Source organism: Notamacropus eugenii, chromosome 2 (assembly GCF_028372415.1).
Source record: "Notamacropus eugenii isolate mMacEug1 chromosome 2, mMacEug1.pri_v2, whole genome shotgun sequence".
In the NCBI taxonomy this organism is placed as follows: domain Eukaryota; kingdom Metazoa; phylum Chordata; class Mammalia; order Diprotodontia; family Macropodidae; genus Notamacropus; species Notamacropus eugenii.
The window spans coordinates 36,105,391-36,123,408 of record NC_092873.1 but is presented as its reverse complement, the minus strand read 5'-3'; the positions used below and the strand labels follow the sequence as shown (position 1 = coordinate 36,123,408).

Here is an 18,018-nt window from a genome sequence, read left to right as displayed (position 1 = left end):
CAGGGGCGGGGGGCGGGCGGAGGGAAGCCGGAAAAAGTCCGGCCGGCCCCTCCGCCGCTCACAAGCTTCCCACCGCAGGCGGCGGCCGCTCTCGCTCCTGCTCCCGCACGCTCCGTCCCCAGGCGCCGGTAGCCACCCCCGGCCGACGCGCGGCTCCCCGACTCCCGGAGCCCGGCAGGTGAGCCCTCCTGGACGGGGCGGGAGGCAGTCGCCCTCCCCCGGACCTCCTGCGCCCAACTTGGAAAAGTTGGTGGTTCCCGCGGGCGGGGGTGGGGGGCGGCCGGGGTTCCCCTGCGGGCGGGGGGGCGCGGGGCTGGCAGGGCGGGGCGGCCGCTGACGGCCCCGGAGGTCGCCCCAACAGCCTCGGCGCCCGCCCCCATGCCGGTGCCCGCGCCCCTCGCGCTGCTGCTGCTGCTGAGCACCACGCTGAGTTTTCGGGCCGCGCTGCTGCTGCTGCGCCGCCTGCCCATGCCGGCCCACGTGCGGGGCGACCCCCTGCGCACCTGGCGCTGGCACAACTTGCTGGTCTCCTTCGCCCACTCCATCGTGTCCGGCCTCTGGGCGCTGCTCTGGTGAGTGGGTGGGGGCGCGGGCCGAAGCTGCCCCAGGGGAGGGGGAGCGGGTGAGGGGGAGCTCTCACCTGGGACGCTAGAGGTACCGGGATGTCGGGCCAGGCCCCGCCCAGTCCCTTCCTCCTCAGCCAATCAGGAGGGCCAGCCTCCGGTGGGCGCCCCCCCCCCCCACTTGGGAGCCAGGCCCCCAGGCGGTGGAGTGACGAGGAATCTCCCCATATGGCCCTTGGCCCTCAGCGTCTGGCAGACCCCGGAGATGTTGGTGGAGCTGGAGACTGCTTCGTCTGCCTCTGGCTACCTGCTCGTCTGCTACTCAACGGGTAAGTGCAGGCCAGGCCCTCCGGAGTCCCCCAGGGTGGGGATGCAGGTGTGTGAACGACCCTAAGACCCCTCGTGTCTCTCTCTTTCAAGGCTATTTTATCCACGACGCAGTGGACATCGTGGTGAGCAAGCAGGCCCAGGCGTCTTGGGAATATCTAGTCCATCATGTCTTGGTGAGTGAGGCTGGAGACGGTAGGAACCCGGAGTCAGCACTTATCCAGTGCAGCCCTAACCCCCTCCGAAAGGTGGGATAGGATTCCATCTGTGGCGGGAACACGAAGTTCCAGACGCCAGAGCCACTCCCGGGGCCTTTCATCCCCCCTCCCCCCCATTCTACAAACCACTTCCACTTGGAAGTGGCTCTAGGACTTGGTATGGTAGGGCCAGCTGCATGAAGGAAGAGACTCTTACTCGTTTTGACACATTTTCTGTGCGGTCCTGCCCCCTTAAAAAGGTATCTCAGAACAGCGTGGGAGGGGGTAAGTGCATGTTTCCACATGTCTGCCTTGCCCACTGTGGCAGTCTGACTGGGTCAACCGGCCCCAGAGATGAGTACAAGTCAGTAGGTAAGACAGATGCTCCCCTTCTGCAACATGCTGTGCACAGGTCAGTCTGCAGTGAAGTAAGGATTTCCATATCATATTTTTAAGTACAAAATAATTAGGATTACGAAGGAAACCAACCAGCTCTATTGATCTCTTCAGATCGGAGGCCTACTACCTTTTGAATCACCTGAGCTGAATGTTTTTACATTTAAAAAAGAAATCCACATTTTAAGTTAGGTTGTAGTTTGCTGAGCCCAGACTTTCTGTTGCCATCCTCTGTAGGCCATCGCTGCCTTCCTCTCAGGCATCTTTAAGGGCAGCTTCGTGGCAGGTGGGGTCATGACCCTATTTGTGGAGGTCAGCAACATCTTCCTTACTATGAGAATGATGATGAAGCTCAGTAACAATGAAGGGTGCTTTTTCTACCGGGTCAACAAATACCTCAACCTGGTTATGTACTTCCTCTTCCGCCTGGCCCCCCAGGCCTACCTTACCAACTTCTTCCTGCGGTACCTGGGGCAGAGGACAGAGGGAGCCTTCCTGCTGGCCATCCTGCTGCTGGTGGATGTGATGATCCTCATTTACTTCTCCCGTCTCCTGCGCTCAGACTTCTGCCCAGAGAGAGCTTCCCTTCATCACAACAAAGACAAGTTCCTGACTGAATAAGGGAGTTCTCTTTGGTAACTCTGGGGACTTGCTTTATCTGTGCAGCCCTGTATCTCTACCAACTTAGATGTACTATTGAAGCGCTAAAAAACAAACCAAAAAATCCAGAAGCACACTAATTTGGAAATCCTTTCTATGGTCAAGGGGAGTCAGTAATTGCATTAGAAAGCTCCTTTGGGTGTGGTAGGCTGGGGAAGATTCCTTGTTCCTTGGCAGAACAAAGGTAAGGCCTTGTGAAGCAAGACCTGTCATGAACAAGGATCATGTAAAATGCTCTGTAACTCACACAGAGCTAATTTTGTTTTGTATAGAACTCCTAACAAGGCATTCAAGGAATACGGATTTTACTACCCTGTTACCACCAAATTACTCAGCCTCTTGCTTGGAAGCTAGAGATCAGTAGTTGTACTTTCTTCCTTGGGAACATAAAGGAACAGTTAACCTTGTACCACCAGAGGGGTGGTCTTGATTTCTCCTCCCCACATTCGCAGAGATGGGCAGAACATAGAACTGAAGCCCACAGGATTTCAAGGAGCTCTAGCTAGGGCCATGGGAAGTTAAAGCCCTAAGTAGGGCAAAAGCCTCCCCCTGCTCTAGGCCTGAAAGCTTGGCTCTCTCTTTCCCTTGGCTCTGGCCCAAGACTCCTACTCTCTTTTCTCCCTCTGGACTGGAGAGTAGCTATGGTTCTTCCCTTCCCCCACTGTCACACTCCTGGGAGTAAACAGTTGTCAGGCACTGAGAGGATACTGTTTAAGCCATCACAGTATGGTAGCTGTAGCCTGTGGGATAGCAGACAACTTGTGAGGCCACAAAGTGAAGAGAACAGCACGATTGTGCCCAGACCCTTCACTGGTGTAGGGAGGCTGCGTGTCCTACAAGGAAGGCTAGTCACCACCCACAGACAAGATGACCAATGAACACAAGACCCCCTTGACCCTCTTTCCACCCTGGCGCGCCCCCCCCCCCCCCCACATCAATCCACCATGTAGATGGAGAACACGAATATTGGGGAAAACTTTTTATTGTAGGTGCAGTGAGACAGCTGGACACAGTTTAGATGATTCCAATCTGAAAAGCAAAAGGCAATAGTGTTACCAAGAGCTCAGGAGGGTGAGGAACACACCTTCCTAGACCTTATAGGTTAGCAAGGAAAAGGCTAGCCAGAAGGGGGTTGGAACCACTGCAGCCCGGGTGGGTTACTGGCAGTTATTTGGGTCCATCAGCCAATCAAGAGTCATCACTGAGGTTCAGGCTTTGGTCACTCTGACTCATCACCTGCACCCAAAGAGGGGATCAGCTCTGGGAAAGCCACCTTTGTAATACTCACTTTGTTGGCAACATCCAAAGCATCATAGTCTGGAGCAAGACGGACATAAGCTTTCTTCTCTCCATCAGGCCTAGGACAAACAAAGTGACCTTAGGACAAACAAAGTGACCTTAGCAACCCTCCCAAAGTCTCCTGGCCATCTTCTTTATGCCTGCCTCATGCATCAGTGGTTCCTTTGTTAGCATCATTTTTCTCTGTAAAATATTTTCCATCATTTGCATGAACATTGGGAACAGGCTCCAAAAGACAAGGTCTCAAATGTGATTAACCTCTGTTTATAGCTCTGACTCCCAACTGGATCATTTGCCTTTCCTTTATTCCACCAGAGAATTTCATCATTGTTCCAACAAACATTTATTATGTAAAACACTGAAATTCTATGTGCTGGGGCACAGGTTAGGAGGCAGGGAAATTTCATCACCAGCCAACCCAAAGCATACTGCACTACAGGATGCTTCCCGCCCCCCAGATCTGTCCATCATGACTGTCACACGGCAAAGATAGACGGTTGAACTCACCCATTTCCCCCCATGGCACCCAAGGGTACAAAGAAACCCCCTGAACTGAGGATCCTGCCCTAGCTCACCGGATCAGCGTGTTGACCTTGGCCACATCGATGTCATACAGCTTCTTTACTGCCTGCTTGATCTGATGCTTGTTGGCCTTGACATCCACGATGAAAACTAGGGTGTTGTTGTCCTCAATCTTCTTCATAGCAGACTCAGTGGTCAAAGGAAACTTAATGATGGCATAGTGATCAAGCCTGAGGAAGAAAGAGGAGTTCTATCACAAGGCTCCATAACACTAGAAGAACCAGGGACACCTTTAATCAACTGAAGGAAACTTTTTTTTTACTTTGAAATAAAGATGTTCCTCCTAGCACTGTTTTCTTTTTTCCCTGCGGATAAAACGATCCAAAGCAAGGACTGAGGTAGCTTGTTCCTTCTTCCAGTTAAGGCTGCAGGGAAAAGCAGGGTGCATCAGACACTGAGGTTGCCAATCACTTTACTCAGACTTTGGTCGCTATGGATATCATCATCTGCACCCCGAAAGCTCGAGAGCTTGTCCTGAGAAGGAACCATAATCCTACTGGGAGGTTCCTTTTCTTTCAGTGAGTCACTCAAGCAGTATGGATAAGGTATGTGGACACAAAGACAAAATAATTCCAGTATTTGAGAAACTACCTTCATTTTATGGGAACAACTGATCCTCACGACACTCCTTTTACAGAAAGGTTTAGCTTTCTTACATTGTCAGGGGAGAAATTTGGAAGTGGGCAGAAGTGGTTCAGATAAAGGAGGAGACCAGCCCCTTCAGGAACACTTAAGCCAATGGAATTTTTGATTCGGTCAGGAATGTGCCAGTAAGTTGGATTATCCTGTTCTACAGAATTCTCAACAGGAGCTTCCTAAACTCCAAAACAACAAAGGAACCCAGTCCACATACACTTCCCACTCCATCCTGCAAACATTCCCTGGAAGACTCTGGCTCCAATGAGTCCACACAGAAATGAGGCTGCTTGCTGGCACTGGCTTCTATCCTCACTTTCTTCATTCCTGTCAAATCTCAAGCTTCCTGGGAGCCTGGGTTACTTTTCAAAGCCCCCACTCTCTGCACCTCAGTCTCTAACTCCAGTCATTTTACAAAGAGAAAGACAAGTGGGGACTTGGAAGGAAGTGTGCGAGCATGCTCCGTTCCCAAAGCCTGATGGGTACTAGTGACCAAAACCACAATGAATTAAGTTGAAGCACTACACTTTTACCTACAGCTTCAACTACCCTTACTCTAATCCTCCCACTGGAGGCCCTTTACTACCTGGGGATCTAGAGTGAATCAAGTGTATGAAGTAGACCTAACAAATTTCTTAATGCTCTAAGTGCTTTTCTGCTCCTCCTGTTAGCATTTTCAACACAAACACCACACTCAGAAACTCAAAAGATGGGGTGGGCGAGGGGGAGTCCTGAGCAAACACCCCCATCATTCCTGCAGGCTCCAGACACATTTGCCCAGTAGCTACAACTCCTCCTAGGGACCCAGAAGACCCCAGAGTGATAAAGTCTTACTTGTTTCTCCGAGGGGCACTTTTCCGAGGGTATTTGGGCTGCCTTCTTAGTCTTAGTGTCTTGGGTCGCCGGAAGGTGGGGGACGTTCGGATCTTCTTCTTTTTGTGGCTATGGACACCCTTCAACACCGCTTTCTTGGCCTTCAAGGCCTTGGACTTGGCTTCTGTCTTGGGGGGGACAACGGCTTGGGGACACAAGAGAGAAAAGGTAATCAGTCCACAAGATTCTCCAGGCCAATAAGGGGCTGCTCCCAAGCACCCCAATGCCGTCAGTGGTTCCTTTGACAACATCATTGTTCTCAGGAAAATCTAGGTATCCATCATTGGCATGAGGTGAAATGTCTCTTTCCGGGGGAAGCTTCTGGACTGGGTTAAATAAGTTGGATTTAAAAATTGAAGTCAATCTTTAAACTGCTAGGTGTGGGGTAGGGGGAAGTGTAGAGATAACAATTCAACATTTCCTGCCCCCAGAGCGCTTGTACCCCATCTGGTGATTTATTATGGAAGGGGTCCACAAGTTCATTTTCTTAGGTCTAAACAACAGCGTTTTGGCTTTTTTTTAACCGTAAGTGGTTTTCCCATGGGTTTTGTTTTATTCGTTTAAAAACCTCATTTTTCAAATCAAAAGTTAACGTTTATTAAACGTCTGCTGCGCTTGGGGGAGGCAAATCCACCTCGGACACTTCCGAGCGGGGTGACCCTGGCCAAGTCCCTTCCCCCTGCTCGCCTCAGTTTCCCCATCTGTAAAATGCGCTGGGGGAGGGAAGGGCTTCTGCCAGGAAGCCCCCGAGGCCCGCGTACGGCCTAGGGGCCTCGCTAAGCGCCGGGATGCGGAGAAGCAAACGAGCCGACCCCGACACCCACAGGGGGGTCTGGCGCGACTCGCTGGGCCCGGCCAAGCCGCTCCGAGGACCCAGAAGCGAGTTCCGCGCTCTGCTCTGCCCCGCACCCGGCGGGGCGCACTGGGGAGGGAGACCCGGGCCCGGCCCACGTGCTCCGCCTGAGGGCGGCCGAGGCCCCGGGGTCTGCAGCAGGGCCAGGGCGCGCGCGGCCACAGCTCCCCCGGCTCCCGCCGGGCCCCCCTGGTCGCTGCCGCCACCGCCCCGCGGCCTCTCCCCCGGCCCGGGCCCCTCACTTACCTTCCTTCTTCGCCTTCGGCGCCATCTTGGGGGAAAGGGTCTTCCGCGGTGCTTCTCACGAGCTTATAGAGCTAACTCTCGCTCAAACCTCGCGAGGTTTCAAGGCCTCCGAAGAGGACTGTGGGAAAAAGTCCGAGCCTAAGAGAAGCATGATTATGGCGGAGGTGGAGAAAACTCGATGCAGGGCCTTTCGGGATTAGTAGTTCAGACTCTACTCCGATCCTGGAAGGAGAAAACAGAATTGAGCATGCGCCGATCTATCCTGAGGCTTCACGGGAAATGTAGTTTGTTGCAGACACAGTGATTGTTTGGCGAGTAGGTCCTGTATTCCGAGCTCAGTTTTGAGTTACTTTGCTTATCGGCTTTATTAAGGCGCACAGGGTGGAAGGCTGTGGGTACACGAGATGGGGGGTGGGAAGAGATCTAATCCTAGATCTTTGAGGGCAGAGACTCTTCTTGTTAAACTACCCTGCAGGATCAGTTTGTCAATCGACAAACATTTATTGTCTGTACCTGTGCCAGGTACTGTAGATACAAAGGAAAAAAAAACCCAGCTTCTGAGGGATCGCCTAGGTCATTTAGTTCAATGCCCCTCACCTTTACAACTGAGGATCACGGTCAGAGTGACTCCAGTGCCCAAAGTTACCCAGGTGCGATGACTCTACCACCCAGACTTCTTGGCCAGCACTGCCTTACCTCTCATTTCTGTGCCGTATACATAGCAACTATTTTTTAAAAATGTTGAATTGAACGGAATGACAGATAAAAAAAAGCAAACGGAGAGTAGAAAGGACCTGGAAAGTCGCAGAGATTGTAGATGCAGCCGGGTGGTCGAGGAATAGGAGAACTTGGGGCAGAAATGCTGGAAATCAGGCAGGGGAGAGGGGTGCGGGGTTGAGGACCTCTCTTTTCAGGCAACCCCATTTCAACTTACAAATGAAGAGACTTAGACCCAGATAAGGGACCTGACTCTTAAACTTCATAGAGTTAGCAGAAGAAATAAGCAGAAGTGGAAACAAGGCAACACGGCGAGGCTGTGCGATTGTGAGATCAAAACCTTTCCAAAGGAATCCCTAGAGGAGAAAGGTGGATAAGCTAAGAGTTTGCTCTCAGGACACGTCCTGAATTCTGTAAACTGTCAAAATGCTGCTGCCACGCTCCAGTTCCTCCAGGGAATTCCAGGTCGTTTTCGTGAATCATTCTCCTCACATAACCTTCCCCACTTAGAGATCGGCTGGCCCATTCTAAGCCCGCCTTTCCCCCTCAGTCCTCTGGACACTTTCCCCCACTGTTCCTACCCGGACTACCTCCCAATTCCATCACTTTCCAGTACCAGTAGAACCATGGAAAATCCCTCAGAAAATACTGGGAGGGTGGCTCAGTATGTAGCAGGAGCCTGGCTGAGAAAGGGGGAGGCAGGAGATGCGGGAAGGTATCATGCATAAAGGACTCATTTCCCCACACTTCCAGCTTTCTCAAAAAGAAGAGGAGCTGAGGGGGACTGATCCGTGTACCAGCACCCCTCCACTAAACCCTTCTTTTCCTGTGGAACGGGGTAATAAAGAAAAACTTCTGTCTGCTTTCCAGCCTTAGAGAGCTGAGTTGGGGGAAGGTGATGGGGCGGGGTGAAGCCAGAGAGGAGCTGTTACGTTGTAAGTTGTCCAGACTTCAAAAAGTTCCTCTTCCATCCTGCCAAAAAAGAGTGATGGGGCTGGAAGTAAGGGTAGAGGTTAATACAAGGAGAAGAGGGTATCCTTATTATGCCAGGGTTCAGAGTTGACTCACACACACGCACACCAAGGGTCATCGTAGCGGCTGGCTCGCATCCCTCATGGTTCAGGGTCAGGGGACTGGTTGTACCCACCTCCCACCCCCATCCCCCGCCAGCGGGGAAGGGGGGAAAGGGGAGGGGAGAGGCGTCTGGCAGACTGTGTGACTCACTGCCGGGGGAGTCGGAGAAGGAGGCGCCGCCCCTCGGCTCTGGGCCCCCCTCTCCTCCCTCCTTTTCTCCTTCTCTCCTTTCCTCCCTTTTCCCTCGTCCCCTCCTCCCCTCCCCGACCCGCCCGCTCTGGCAAGTTTCTTCAGTCTCCCGCACCAAAACGATCCCGGCCTAGCCCGTGGCCCCGCTCTCTCTTGGTAAGAAGGTAAGGGTCCGCACAGATCCACGTGGGGAATGGATGTGTGGTCTGAGGGCACGACCCGCATCTGGTTCTAGCGGGCATAGCCAGGCTCTGAGTGTGTAGGTGTGGCCCAGTGTAGATGGGCAAGGGGCACGAAGGGGGATCAATTCTAGGTGGCCATGGACCCCGGGAGATGCCCTGACCCACGGGAGGAGACCTCGGAATGTGGGGTGGCCCAGTAGCCCCCTCAATGGAGCGGCCGGAGGATCCCAGAGTCCTTTACAGGAGGGGAAGGGGTGGGGGGTGCCTCTCTGTTCCTGGAATTTCCGGGGATCGGATTACAGAGCTGAGCCCTTCGGGGATGGTTAACCGCGCAGTCTATCGAAGGAAAGAAACCCCAGAATATGAAAGCAGAAGAGCTGGGTTCAAGTCCCGATGTCACTTAACACCCTCTACCCCTGCCCAGCTTTTATCGTCTATCAAATAGGAAGGAATTGGACTAAATGACTTCTCATTTCCCTTCCAGCTAGATCTAGGATCCTCCGACCCTGCCTTTGTTCCTTCCCTACCAAGGCTTTCTCCCTCCTGGTTGCCCGCAGTGAGCATGGGCTGTAGGGCTGCCCTCTTGGATTGCTCAGGTCCCTGGGTTGCTGTAGGCTCTTCTCCCATTCCAGAGTTTTTGAAAGCTCCCTCATGCTTGGATTTCATGGTCTCTCCCTCCTTCAGGAATCCACATTTATCAGCGCATCTCCTGCCCTGTGTTGGGCACTGGCTAGGTGTCAGGACACAAAAACAAAAGCTGAAACTGTCCCTGTCCTCAAGAAGCTCACTTTCTAAGAGGATCTCTTTGTCAAAGTAGGGTTCCCCCACTCCCAACCATGTTATGAGATCTCTTCCACCCTTGCGTTTTGGAAGGATCCTCTGCTCTGGTGGATTCCATTTGGATCCCTGTGCTGAGAGGGTCTCTCCCACTGCTGTTAGGGTAGGTTCTCTGGAATTCCCAGTTTACTGTCTTGGGGCTTCCCCCAAACCCCAAGAATGAGGCTCCCTGTACGCTAGACACGATTGTTGTACTGGACCAGGGCTTTGCGTTGTGGAGGGAGGGGTGCTATCTGAGGGGTTGCCTCATCTGAACCCTGCCCCACAGGTCAGGCCCGCTTTCCTGACCTCCTCCCCTCCCCCTCCCCCTCTCCCCAATCTCTCTAGTGTGTAGCTCCAAGGAGAGAGGATGAACATCCTGGCCCCGGTGCGAAGGGACCGTGTCCTGGCTGATCTGCCCCAGGTGGGTACTCGAAGGCCGTTCTATCGCTGTCTTTGGCTTGGTTGGGATTCAGGTTGAATGTCGTAGGGTGGGAAAGAAGGGGCCCAGAGAATTCCCACCCTACCACTCCACTCTGGGTCTTCAAGCTCCTCGGGTGGAATTGGGAGTGTGTGGAAAGGGAGGGAAAGAAAACCGGGCCCTCCTTTGGTTCCCCAGCTGTGTTATTATAAGGTCGGTCTTTGGGGTGGGGCTGCCTCTGGAACGAAGGTACCAGCCAGCCTGCCCCTGTGGCTTCCTTCAGGCTGCTTCGGGGTGGTCCAGACTGGCAACTCTGCTGGGCGGGGCGGGTGTGGTCCTCCTCCCAGCTTCTTCTCTCCCTCCCCTCCCCCCTTCCTCCCACACTCATTTCAGTGCCTGAGGAAGGAGGCTGCCCTGCACTCCAACCGAAACTTCCACCCTCGAGTCAGCAGTGCATGTCTGGAGCAGAGGACAGGCACTGTGGGGTGAGTGATGGGCACTGAAGAAAGGGATGAGTATGGAGGTCAGGGATGGCATAGGACCAAGGGGGCAAGGAGGGATGAGCACAATAGTGGGAGTGAACATAGTGCTAAGGTCAGTGGTGATTCAAAAAGGCTTAGAATCTGAATCAAACAAAAACATTGCACAACAACAAAAGCCAGGTGATGAAGTGAATAGAGCCCTGGGTCTGGAGTCAGGGAGACCTGAATTCAAATCTAGCCTCAGATATTTACTAGCTGTGTGCCCTTGGGCAAGTTACTTCATCTCTGTTTGTCTCCATTTCCTTAACTGTAAAATAAGGATAATAACACCTACCTCTCAGGGTTGTGAAGATCAGATGAGATAATGTTTGTGAAGCCGGCCTTGGAAGCCGGAGAGGCCAGGAGGCAGAGATAAAAAGGGGGTGAGTTCCAGGTATGTGGACAGCCAGTGACAATGGCCAGACAGGGGACATAGGTCCCGTGCAGGGATTTTGAGTGGATCACTGTGTCATTGGATCACCAAGTATGTGGTGTTTGTGGGAATGGGGTGAGGTGGGGTGGAGTGGGGGGATGAATGGTGCGATGGAGTAAGGTGTAAGAAGACTAGGAAACTAGAGAGAACAAGTTATAAGAGACTTTACAAATTGAGAAGAAGATTTGATATTTGATCGTGTAGGTGATAGGGAGCCACTGGAGTTTATGTAATATGGGGGTGACATGATCAGGCCTACACTTGGACAGTTAAGTGGAGGAGGGACTGGAGGCAGAGAAGCAGCAAGCTGTTGCAGCAGTCCAGATGGGAGGTGACGAATGCTTGCATTACAGGGGTAGGGTCAGAGCATATCTCAATGAAAGAAGAAAAGACAGGACTGACAGCTGATTGGATATGGGTAGGTGAGAGAGACAAGACACTGAAGATGACACTTAGCTTGCAAGCCTGTTTGACCAAGACAATAATAGGGAAGGGAGGGGGGATTTTAGGGGAAAGATAAAAAGAGTTCAGTTTTTAGACGTGGAAGGTGTAAGATGTCCATGACACCTCTAGTTTGAGATGTCCAATGGAGAGTTGGAGATGAGCAAATGGGAGAGGTTAGGGCTGGACAAATAGCGTCAACAGAAATGATCGTTGAATCCATGGGAATTACCATCACTAAATATCCTGGGGAGACCCTACAGTCATGACACCATACGTCTTCTTTGGTAATGAAGGACAAATGCATATAAATCACTACCCATAGACCGACATCCACAGTCCTTCAGACACACACATAGATTGCACTCTGACACACTCAGATGCGTATGAGGGTACACTGTAGCACACATAATTTTAATTTCTCACTAAAATTACTTCTCTGACTGGGGAGTGACTTCCTCTTGGCAATTATTGGAGAGAGGGGTGAATAATCCCAGAACAGGACTGTGGGGCTGAAAGTGCGTCCCCTGCGTCACTTCAGGGATGTTATTGTGTGTGTATGTGTGCGTGTGTGTGTGTGTGTGTGTGTGTGTGAAATAAGAAGGGGTCAGTCCATTCACTGAGGCCTGTCTTCTGCCCCACTCCCTTCACCATTCAGTGTGCCACGACCATAGGATTACCACCCCCAGCTGGGCAGGGAGACTTGGGAGGCCAGGTCTCCCATGATCTGCTTGGCTTGGGCTCCAGCCATCAATTCCTTCTTCCCTCTGACCAGTTCCCCCCTCTCCTCCCTGCCCCTTGGGAAATGGAGTGGAGGAGACTGTTTCTGGAGGAGCAGGGAGTAGCGTTAGATGCTAATCCTCTTCTCCCTCTCAGTAGGTTTAAGATCTCCAAAGTCATTGTTGTGGGTGACCTGTCTGTAGGGAAGACCTGCCTCATTAACAGGTGAGAAGTGGGGGAAGCTGGGGAGAATTAAGAATGGATAGTGCGTGCACCTATGCAAGTGGGAGAGTGGGAGAGATTGGGGTGGGAAGTCAAGGCTGGGTTCTAGGCAAGACCTCACTTCCTCACCTTTTCTCTCCTTTCAGGTTTTGCAAAGACACTTTTGACAAGAATTACAAGGCTACCATTGGGGTGGACTTTGAGATGGAGAGGTTTGAGGTGCTGGGAGTCCCCTTCAGCTTACAACTGTGAGTGCATTCTCCCCTCTCTGATGCCAGGGTGTCTCTCCCTTCATGGAAGCCCCTTTCCCAGAAGTCCAGTCTGTCCTCATCATAATAATCAATGCAGATCAACAACTTAGAGTCAGAAGTGACTGGAGACGTCATCTAGCACCTTAGTACCTGATCCCCTCCTTCCTCATGCCCCCTGTGCCTGCATCCACTTCCATGGCCCTGATGCTCTCCTCGATATATTGATGTTCCTGATAACCCATTCAGATCTCCTCATTCCACCTATCATATTCACTTCACTGCACTCCTCAATCTGCTCACCTTTTGCTCACCTGTGTCCAATGCTCTGGACCCACCTTTCCATTTCCCCAGCACTCTGTACTCCTATTTCTGCAAGCTCAGGGCTCTGTATCTATCTCTCTTTGCTCCTTTGTTTCTCTTTGCCCCTGATGTCCTGAACCCACTTCCTTAATGTCCTGTGCCCCATGCACATCTAGCTCCTCAGTGCCCCATACCCATGCAGCATCCTCTCTCCCAGCTGGGACACTGCCGGGCAGGAGAGGTTCAAATGCATTGCATCTACTTACTACCGTGGAGCCCAAGGTGAGAAGAAGCAGTGCTTGAAGATGCCACAGGGGCCAGGGAGCCTGAATGGGTAGGACTCAGGGAGGAATAGAGAGCCCTATTTTGTGTTTAATGGAATCTGTTTATCTCCCTCTGCCAGCCATCATCATTGTATTCAACCTGAATGATGTGGCCTCCTTGGAACACACCAAGTACAGTGCTGGGGGGGAGGGATGGAGAGGGAGGGGATGGGATGGTAAGGAGAAGTAGGGTAGGATGAGGGATGCCTAGGGGGCAGGGAGAGGGGTGGAAGGTGAGAGCTCTCTTGGTCAGTGGGGCTGAACATCAGGAACAAGGTTGTAGGGGCAGGGGAGGGGAGGGCAGTCTCACCTTTTCCTCCCTGACACCAGACAGTGGCTGGCTGATGCACTGAAGGAGAATGACCCCTCCAATGTGCTTCTGTTCCTTGTGGGCTCCAAGAAGGACTTGAGCGTGAGTAGGAGGGAGGGGCTGGGATTCAGGATGCCAGGGACCAGCAGGTGGGGATCCTGGTTCCAAGCCTGGATAATCTCTTAGACTCCAGCTCAGTACGTGTTGATGGAGAAGGATGCTGTCAAGATGGCCCAGGAAATGAAGGCCGAGTACTGGGCTGTCTCCTCTCTCACAGGTGAGCTGCAGGCATAGCCTGCTACACCTATGTCTGCCTTGGGTCTCCCTCTTGGTCCCTTGGGAAGTCCCAGCCTCTTCCCTGCAGGCGTCATCTGCCTCACAGTTCACCTTTCCATTCTTTCTGTCCTGTCGGGTGCCTCCCAATACCTGCTCTAGGTATCCTTCATGTCACCCTCCTCCCCTACCCCCCTCAATGTCCCTCTGGCACATGCTCCATAAGCCTACCTGAACCTTCTCACCCATGTTCTGTGCTATGTCTAGTGCCCAAACTTGGAGACCTTGATGTCTGAAGTCCACGTCATCACCTGTACCCCATCCCCTGAATTCCCTACCATGACCTGCCCAGCCCATGGTTGCTGCTCTCCCTGACACTCTGGTGCCCCTTTCTGAGTACCTGCCCCCCATGCTAGGTGAGAATGTGCGTGAGTTCTTCTTCCGTGTGGCAGCACTGACATTTGAGGCCAATGTGCTGGCTGAACTTGAGAAGACAGATGCCCGGCGTATCGGCGACATTATCCGTAAGTGCCTCTGACAACTCCACTGCCTCCTCTATTGATTGAAGTTATGTTATAGAATAACATAAGATAATTTATATATTAAATAAAATAATAATCTAGGTATATAATCTTATAGGCAGGATCTCTAAAGATGAAAAATGCCCATTAGGTGAGAGGGGAGGGGGAAGGTAGAGTCCTTCTAGACTCTGGCTTATTGGACCTCATTGACCTGTCCTCACTCAGGAATTAACAGCAATGACAGCAACCTCTACCTGACAACCAGCAACAGGAGACCCAAGTGCTGTCAGTGAGCTTCAGTCCCCAGATCCTGGTACTGCCCACGGATGCCATGCCTCTCTCCTGTGTTGGGACCATAGACATTTGCACTGAACCATTTTTCCAGACCAAAGAGCTCATAAGGACAGCAGGAACCATGCCAGCCTAGGTGCCCTTCTTCCCCCTGGGCACCACACCAAAGACTGGATCTCTTTGTCAAGGTTCTTCATGGGGACTTTGGGGAGATGACTGGCATGGTGGGGCAGAAAAATGACCAGAGGGTCCCAAGAGCTTTGCTCTGCCTGCTGGGCATGGCAAGGGCACCCACCTGCTGCTCCCTTGCCCCATCACACTATGCCTTACACAAGTCTTCCTTGTACGCGGTGCCATAGGGAGGTAGTGATTGATGGAATCACAAAGCCATAGAATTTTAGCGTTCTAGGGCGTCTAAGGGACAAGCTCACCTCTTTATTCGGGCTGCCTAGGAGGGAGCTGGGTGAGGTCACTGGCAAGCGCTTAGTGCCTTAAAAGAGATAGCTGCTCTGTAGCTACCCTTGTAGGTTGTGCCTGACCTTGGCAGTGAGAGCATTCTGAACAAGTGGTCTCCCAGGGTGGTCTGGGTAGCACACACAGTGCTGATTGGAGTGGAGTGTGGGGTGGTGGAGGGGGAACAGCTATTCTCCATCTCACGCTAGCATCCCCTAAGGTGTAATAACACCATGAGGGGTGTTCTGAGAGGGTACAATATTAATGCCTGTCGGAGAATATCTCCCCAGGTCCATTACTGGTGCCTGAAACTCTACCATTTCAAGCTGTGCCTTTGGGTTAAGCTTTGCTCTCTCCCTGCTTTTCAAAAATTATCCTCCAAGGAATAATAGATGAAGCCTTGAGCTCCTGGGAGAGTTTATCAGATGTTTGACTGTTTATCCAGTTTTGCTGGAGACAGGGTCATGGATTAGGTGCCATCCAGCCCAAATCTGTGACCTTATCTCTCCCTCCACAAATAAGGGGTTATCCCAAGTCCTTGTTTCTTGGGTCACAGACGTCATGTCAGATGGCTTCAGGTCCATTGCTTTCCTACCTTGATAGCTTTGCCAAGTGCCTTATACTGCCCCAGCCCCATTCTCAAAGGCAGAGGTTGGCCAGACCCTGGGAGAACTTAGTTCCCTACATCACACCTCATGCCTCTTGTCACACCTGACTTCAGAATCTCAGAACTACAATAGGGACCCTAGAGATCAGTCTATGCATCCACTTGGTCTTATTTTATAGAGGAAAAAGCAGGCCCAGAGAAGTGACCTACACAATGTCATAATGAATCAGCGGCAAAGGCAGACTAGAATCCAGCTCTCCTGACTCCCTGTCCAGGAGTCTCTCCACTACAACACAGTATCTAGTTCCAGTCTGTTCCCCTAGCCTTCATATCTTCATTTGGTCTGACTCATCCCCATACATTACATTAGGTCTCCCTATCACCCATGTAATTGTGTGGGATTTAAAGGACTTGACCTAGATTGAGTCTTAGGGCTCAGTGTACAAAAAAGAGTATCTTTCTTACTTGGGTGGGGAGCTGGCCAGCACACCCTGCTTTGAAGGGGGAGTGGGTTGGTGAAATTTAGTTAAACAAAACAAAGACACCTTGGTTGCATCTGATGCAGGAAGCACTGTTCTGCATCTGTAGGCCACCACCTCTCTGCCCAGAGAAGGGAGCTATGTTTCATGGCCAGCCTCCCAGAATCAAAGAGTCAGGATTGGCCACTGTGCTGATCTGAGGTCTGGCGTCTCTGGGTGTTTTTATTTTACTGCATGTCCCTATGGTTTTCTGCTTCGCTCTGCATTGGTTCATACAGATCTAAACAAGTTTCTCTTAATTTTGCATATTTATAGTTTCTTATGGTGCCATAACTTCTGTTGCATTGATATGCCATGGTGTGTTTATACTTGGCCATTCCCCAGTCAGTGAACACCCATTTTGTTTCCAGTTCACTCCCACTCCCAGTTCTGAATATCTGAATATGGCGACCTGTGTGGGGCCTGTCATGAACCTCCTTGGCCTGTGGCCTAGGAGTGGGATATCCCCAGGAGGGTGGAGCCAATCTTTCGCTAATGTTCCCAGGGCAGAAAGTCATCAAGCTGACATTTGGATCTGGTTCTCTTGCCTCCCAGACTAATTCTTTCCTCCTACATCAGGCTTCCACCTGTCCTGTAGGGGAAAGAGTCTTCTTCCCCACTGGGAAACATGGTACACAGTGAGAACCATGATGGATCTGGGTTTGAGTCCTGCCTCAGCCGCTTCCTGTATAACTTTGGACAAGTTAATAACCTCTCTGGGCCTTGGCTTTCTCATCTGTAAATGATCTCAAAAAACCGTGTCATCTCTATGGTCTTATAAAGTCATCATGTATTTCTAACCCTAGTTCTTCTTGCTTAGTTTTTGTCAGTTTCCTCTAGGAGTTACACAATTTTCTGTCCCTTCCATTCATCCTAATATGCACACATGATCACTTTGGGCTGCTATCTGTTCACAGCCTGACTCGTCTTCTTGCCTCTGGTCTATCTTTTCTCCATAAAGTTTCTACTCCTGCCTCTGGCATTCAAGACCCTCCACAGTCTGTCTCGGACTTACTGTTTTCCATCACACAGTCAACATTTTAGCGGCACTGGACTTCTCAGTTCCTTCTTCCTGGCTGTGTCACCCACCTCCTTAGCTTTCCTACATCCCTTGCCCACAGTTCTCCCTGAGTCTGTCTTTTGACGCCCTCTGAGACCTGTTTCTGGTTCTACCTCCTTCCTCGCCCAGGTCAAAGAGATTTCTTAAATTTCTCATGGCATCCTGCCTCATCCTTCCCCTCATACTCCACTGCCCTCTGTAATATATACATCTGCAGACTTGTTTTTTGCCGTTCTTAGATCTAGTTTCTTGAGAGTGGGTCCTCTGTTGAAGGATCTCAAATACCTAACATGGTACTTTGCATTCTGCAGGTGCTTAATAATTGTTTGTTGGTTCAAACCTTAAGGGCCGTCAGCTCTTGGTGCTGGATGTTTGGGGGTGGGAGCTCTTGGCAGTGGGGACTGAAGCCAGACACTGGACAGTTCTATCAGGCCAGTGGGTCTGGGCTTAGAGCCAAGATGTTTTCTTACCTTCCCCCCATGCCCTCTTATTCCAGGATAGCAGAGGATTGATGGGATCGAGGTACCCCAATCCAGTGATGAAATTACCCAGCTCATAAAGGGGCAGAAAACAAATCAAGTCAAAGGTTGGGTCCTTTTCAGACTTCTGGTTATATTTCCAGGAGGTGGACAACTGGATGTATGCCTCCTTTTACAACCTGCAATTTTATTCACATGAACACAGGGCAGGGCTTAACTGACCAGAAACCCCTAGACACAGCAACACCACCAGGGGACCCCTCT

The 18,018-nt window shown here is 51.6% G+C and overlaps 3 protein-coding genes and 4 non-coding genes across 13 annotated transcripts; 2 read left to right on the top strand and 5 right to left on the bottom strand.

Annotated features, from left to right (window-relative positions):
• Positions 1–79: 79 nt before the first annotated feature.
• TLCD1 (TLC domain containing 1) lies at positions 80–2,223 on the top strand. Of its 2 annotated transcripts, XM_072639802.1 has the most exons (5): positions 80–178; positions 362–572; positions 810–892; positions 984–1,066; positions 1,721–2,223. In XM_072639802.1, the coding sequence occupies exons 2-5, from the start codon at positions 379–381 to the stop codon at positions 2,102–2,104; spliced, it is 744 nt and encodes a 247-aa protein (XP_072495903.1). In that variant the 5' UTR covers positions 80–178; positions 362–378; the 3' UTR covers positions 2,105–2,223. The 2 variants fall into 2 exon arrangements, with proteins under 2 accessions (XP_072495903.1, XP_072495904.1); XM_072639803.1 differs by lacking the exon at positions 80–178 and having other exon boundaries at positions 349–572.
• An 886-nt stretch (positions 2,224–3,109) lies between these two features.
• RPL23A (ribosomal protein L23a) lies at positions 3,110–8,606 on the bottom strand. 2 transcript variants are annotated; one of them, XM_072639805.1, is made up of 6 exons: positions 8,418–8,606; positions 6,633–6,854; positions 5,495–5,678; positions 4,018–4,194; positions 3,432–3,501; positions 3,110–3,172 (listed from the first exon to the last, which is right to left on the bottom strand). In XM_072639805.1, the coding sequence occupies exons 2-6, from the start codon at positions 6,655–6,657 to the stop codon at positions 3,158–3,160; spliced, it is 471 nt and encodes a 156-aa protein (XP_072495906.1). In that variant the 5' UTR covers positions 6,658–6,854; positions 8,418–8,606; the 3' UTR covers positions 3,110–3,157. The 2 variants fall into 2 exon arrangements, with proteins under 2 accessions (XP_072495906.1, XP_072495907.1); XM_072639806.1 differs by having other exon boundaries at positions 8,428–8,598.
• On the bottom strand, positions 3,318–3,386 carry LOC140530617 (small nucleolar RNA Z17). The gene has a single exon (XR_011976045.1). It is a non-coding gene; the product is annotated as a small nucleolar RNA Z17 (small nucleolar RNA).
• Positions 3,590–3,652, bottom strand: LOC140530601 (small nucleolar RNA SNORD42). The gene has a single exon (XR_011976029.1). It is a non-coding gene; the product is annotated as a small nucleolar RNA SNORD42 (small nucleolar RNA).
• On the bottom strand, positions 4,406–4,477 carry LOC140530615 (small nucleolar RNA Z17). The gene has a single exon (XR_011976043.1). It is a non-coding gene; the product is annotated as a small nucleolar RNA Z17 (small nucleolar RNA).
• On the bottom strand, positions 5,757–5,823 carry LOC140530602 (small nucleolar RNA SNORD42). Its single transcript, XR_011976030.1, has one exon. It is a non-coding gene; the product is annotated as a small nucleolar RNA SNORD42 (small nucleolar RNA).
• On the top strand, positions 8,553–17,015 carry RAB34 (RAB34, member RAS oncogene family). 5 transcript variants are annotated; one of them, XM_072639800.1, is made up of 11 exons: positions 8,553–8,776; positions 9,959–10,034; positions 10,425–10,516; positions 12,306–12,371; positions 12,515–12,616; positions 13,137–13,201; positions 13,323–13,374; positions 13,573–13,654; positions 13,739–13,829; positions 14,242–14,349; positions 14,572–17,015. In XM_072639800.1, exons 2-11 carry the CDS (start codon positions 9,981–9,983, stop codon positions 14,637–14,639), a joined length of 780 nt encoding a protein of 259 aa, XP_072495901.1. In that variant the 5' UTR covers positions 8,553–8,776; positions 9,959–9,980; the 3' UTR covers positions 14,640–17,015. The 5 variants fall into 5 exon arrangements, with proteins under 5 accessions (XP_072495901.1, XP_072495902.1, XP_072495897.1 ...); XM_072639801.1 differs by having other exon boundaries at positions 8,572–8,768; XM_072639796.1 differs by having other exon boundaries at positions 8,639–8,776; positions 12,303–12,371.
• The last annotated feature ends 1,003 nt before the right edge of the window (positions 17,016–18,018 follow it).

Coding starts and splice junctions, on each gene's coding strand:
- TLCD1 (XM_072639802.1), top strand. CDS start 379: ATGCCGGTGCCCGCGCCCCTCGCGCTGCTGCTGCTGCTGAGCACCACG. Junction 573..809: donor GGCCTCTGGGCGCTGCTCTG/GTGAGTGGGTGG, acceptor CTTGGCCCTCAG/CGTCTGGCAGACCCCGGAGA. Junction 893..983: donor GCTCGTCTGCTACTCAACGG/GTAAGTGCAGGC, acceptor CTCTCTTTCAAG/GCTATTTTATCCACGACGCA.
- RPL23A (XM_072639805.1), bottom strand. CDS start 6,657: ATGGCGCCGAAGGCGAAGAAGGAAG. Junction 5,679..6,632: donor GCCGAAGGCGAAGAAGGAAG/GTAAGTGAGGGG, acceptor TGTGTCCCCAAG/CCGTTGTCCCCCCCAAGACA. Junction 4,195..5,494: donor AGTGCCCCTCGGAGAAACAA/GTAAGACTTTAT, acceptor TTTCTTCCTCAG/GCTTGATCACTATGCCATCA.
- RAB34 (XM_072639796.1), top strand. CDS start 9,981: ATGAACATCCTGGCCCCGGTGCGAAGGGACCGTGTCCTGGCTGATCTG. Junction 12,372..12,514: donor AAGACCTGCCTCATTAACAG/GTGAGAAGTGGG, acceptor CTCTCCTTTCAG/GTTTTGCAAAGACACTTTTG. Junction 13,655..13,738: donor GCTCCAAGAAGGACTTGAGC/GTGAGTAGGAGG, acceptor ATAATCTCTTAG/ACTCCAGCTCAGTACGTGTT.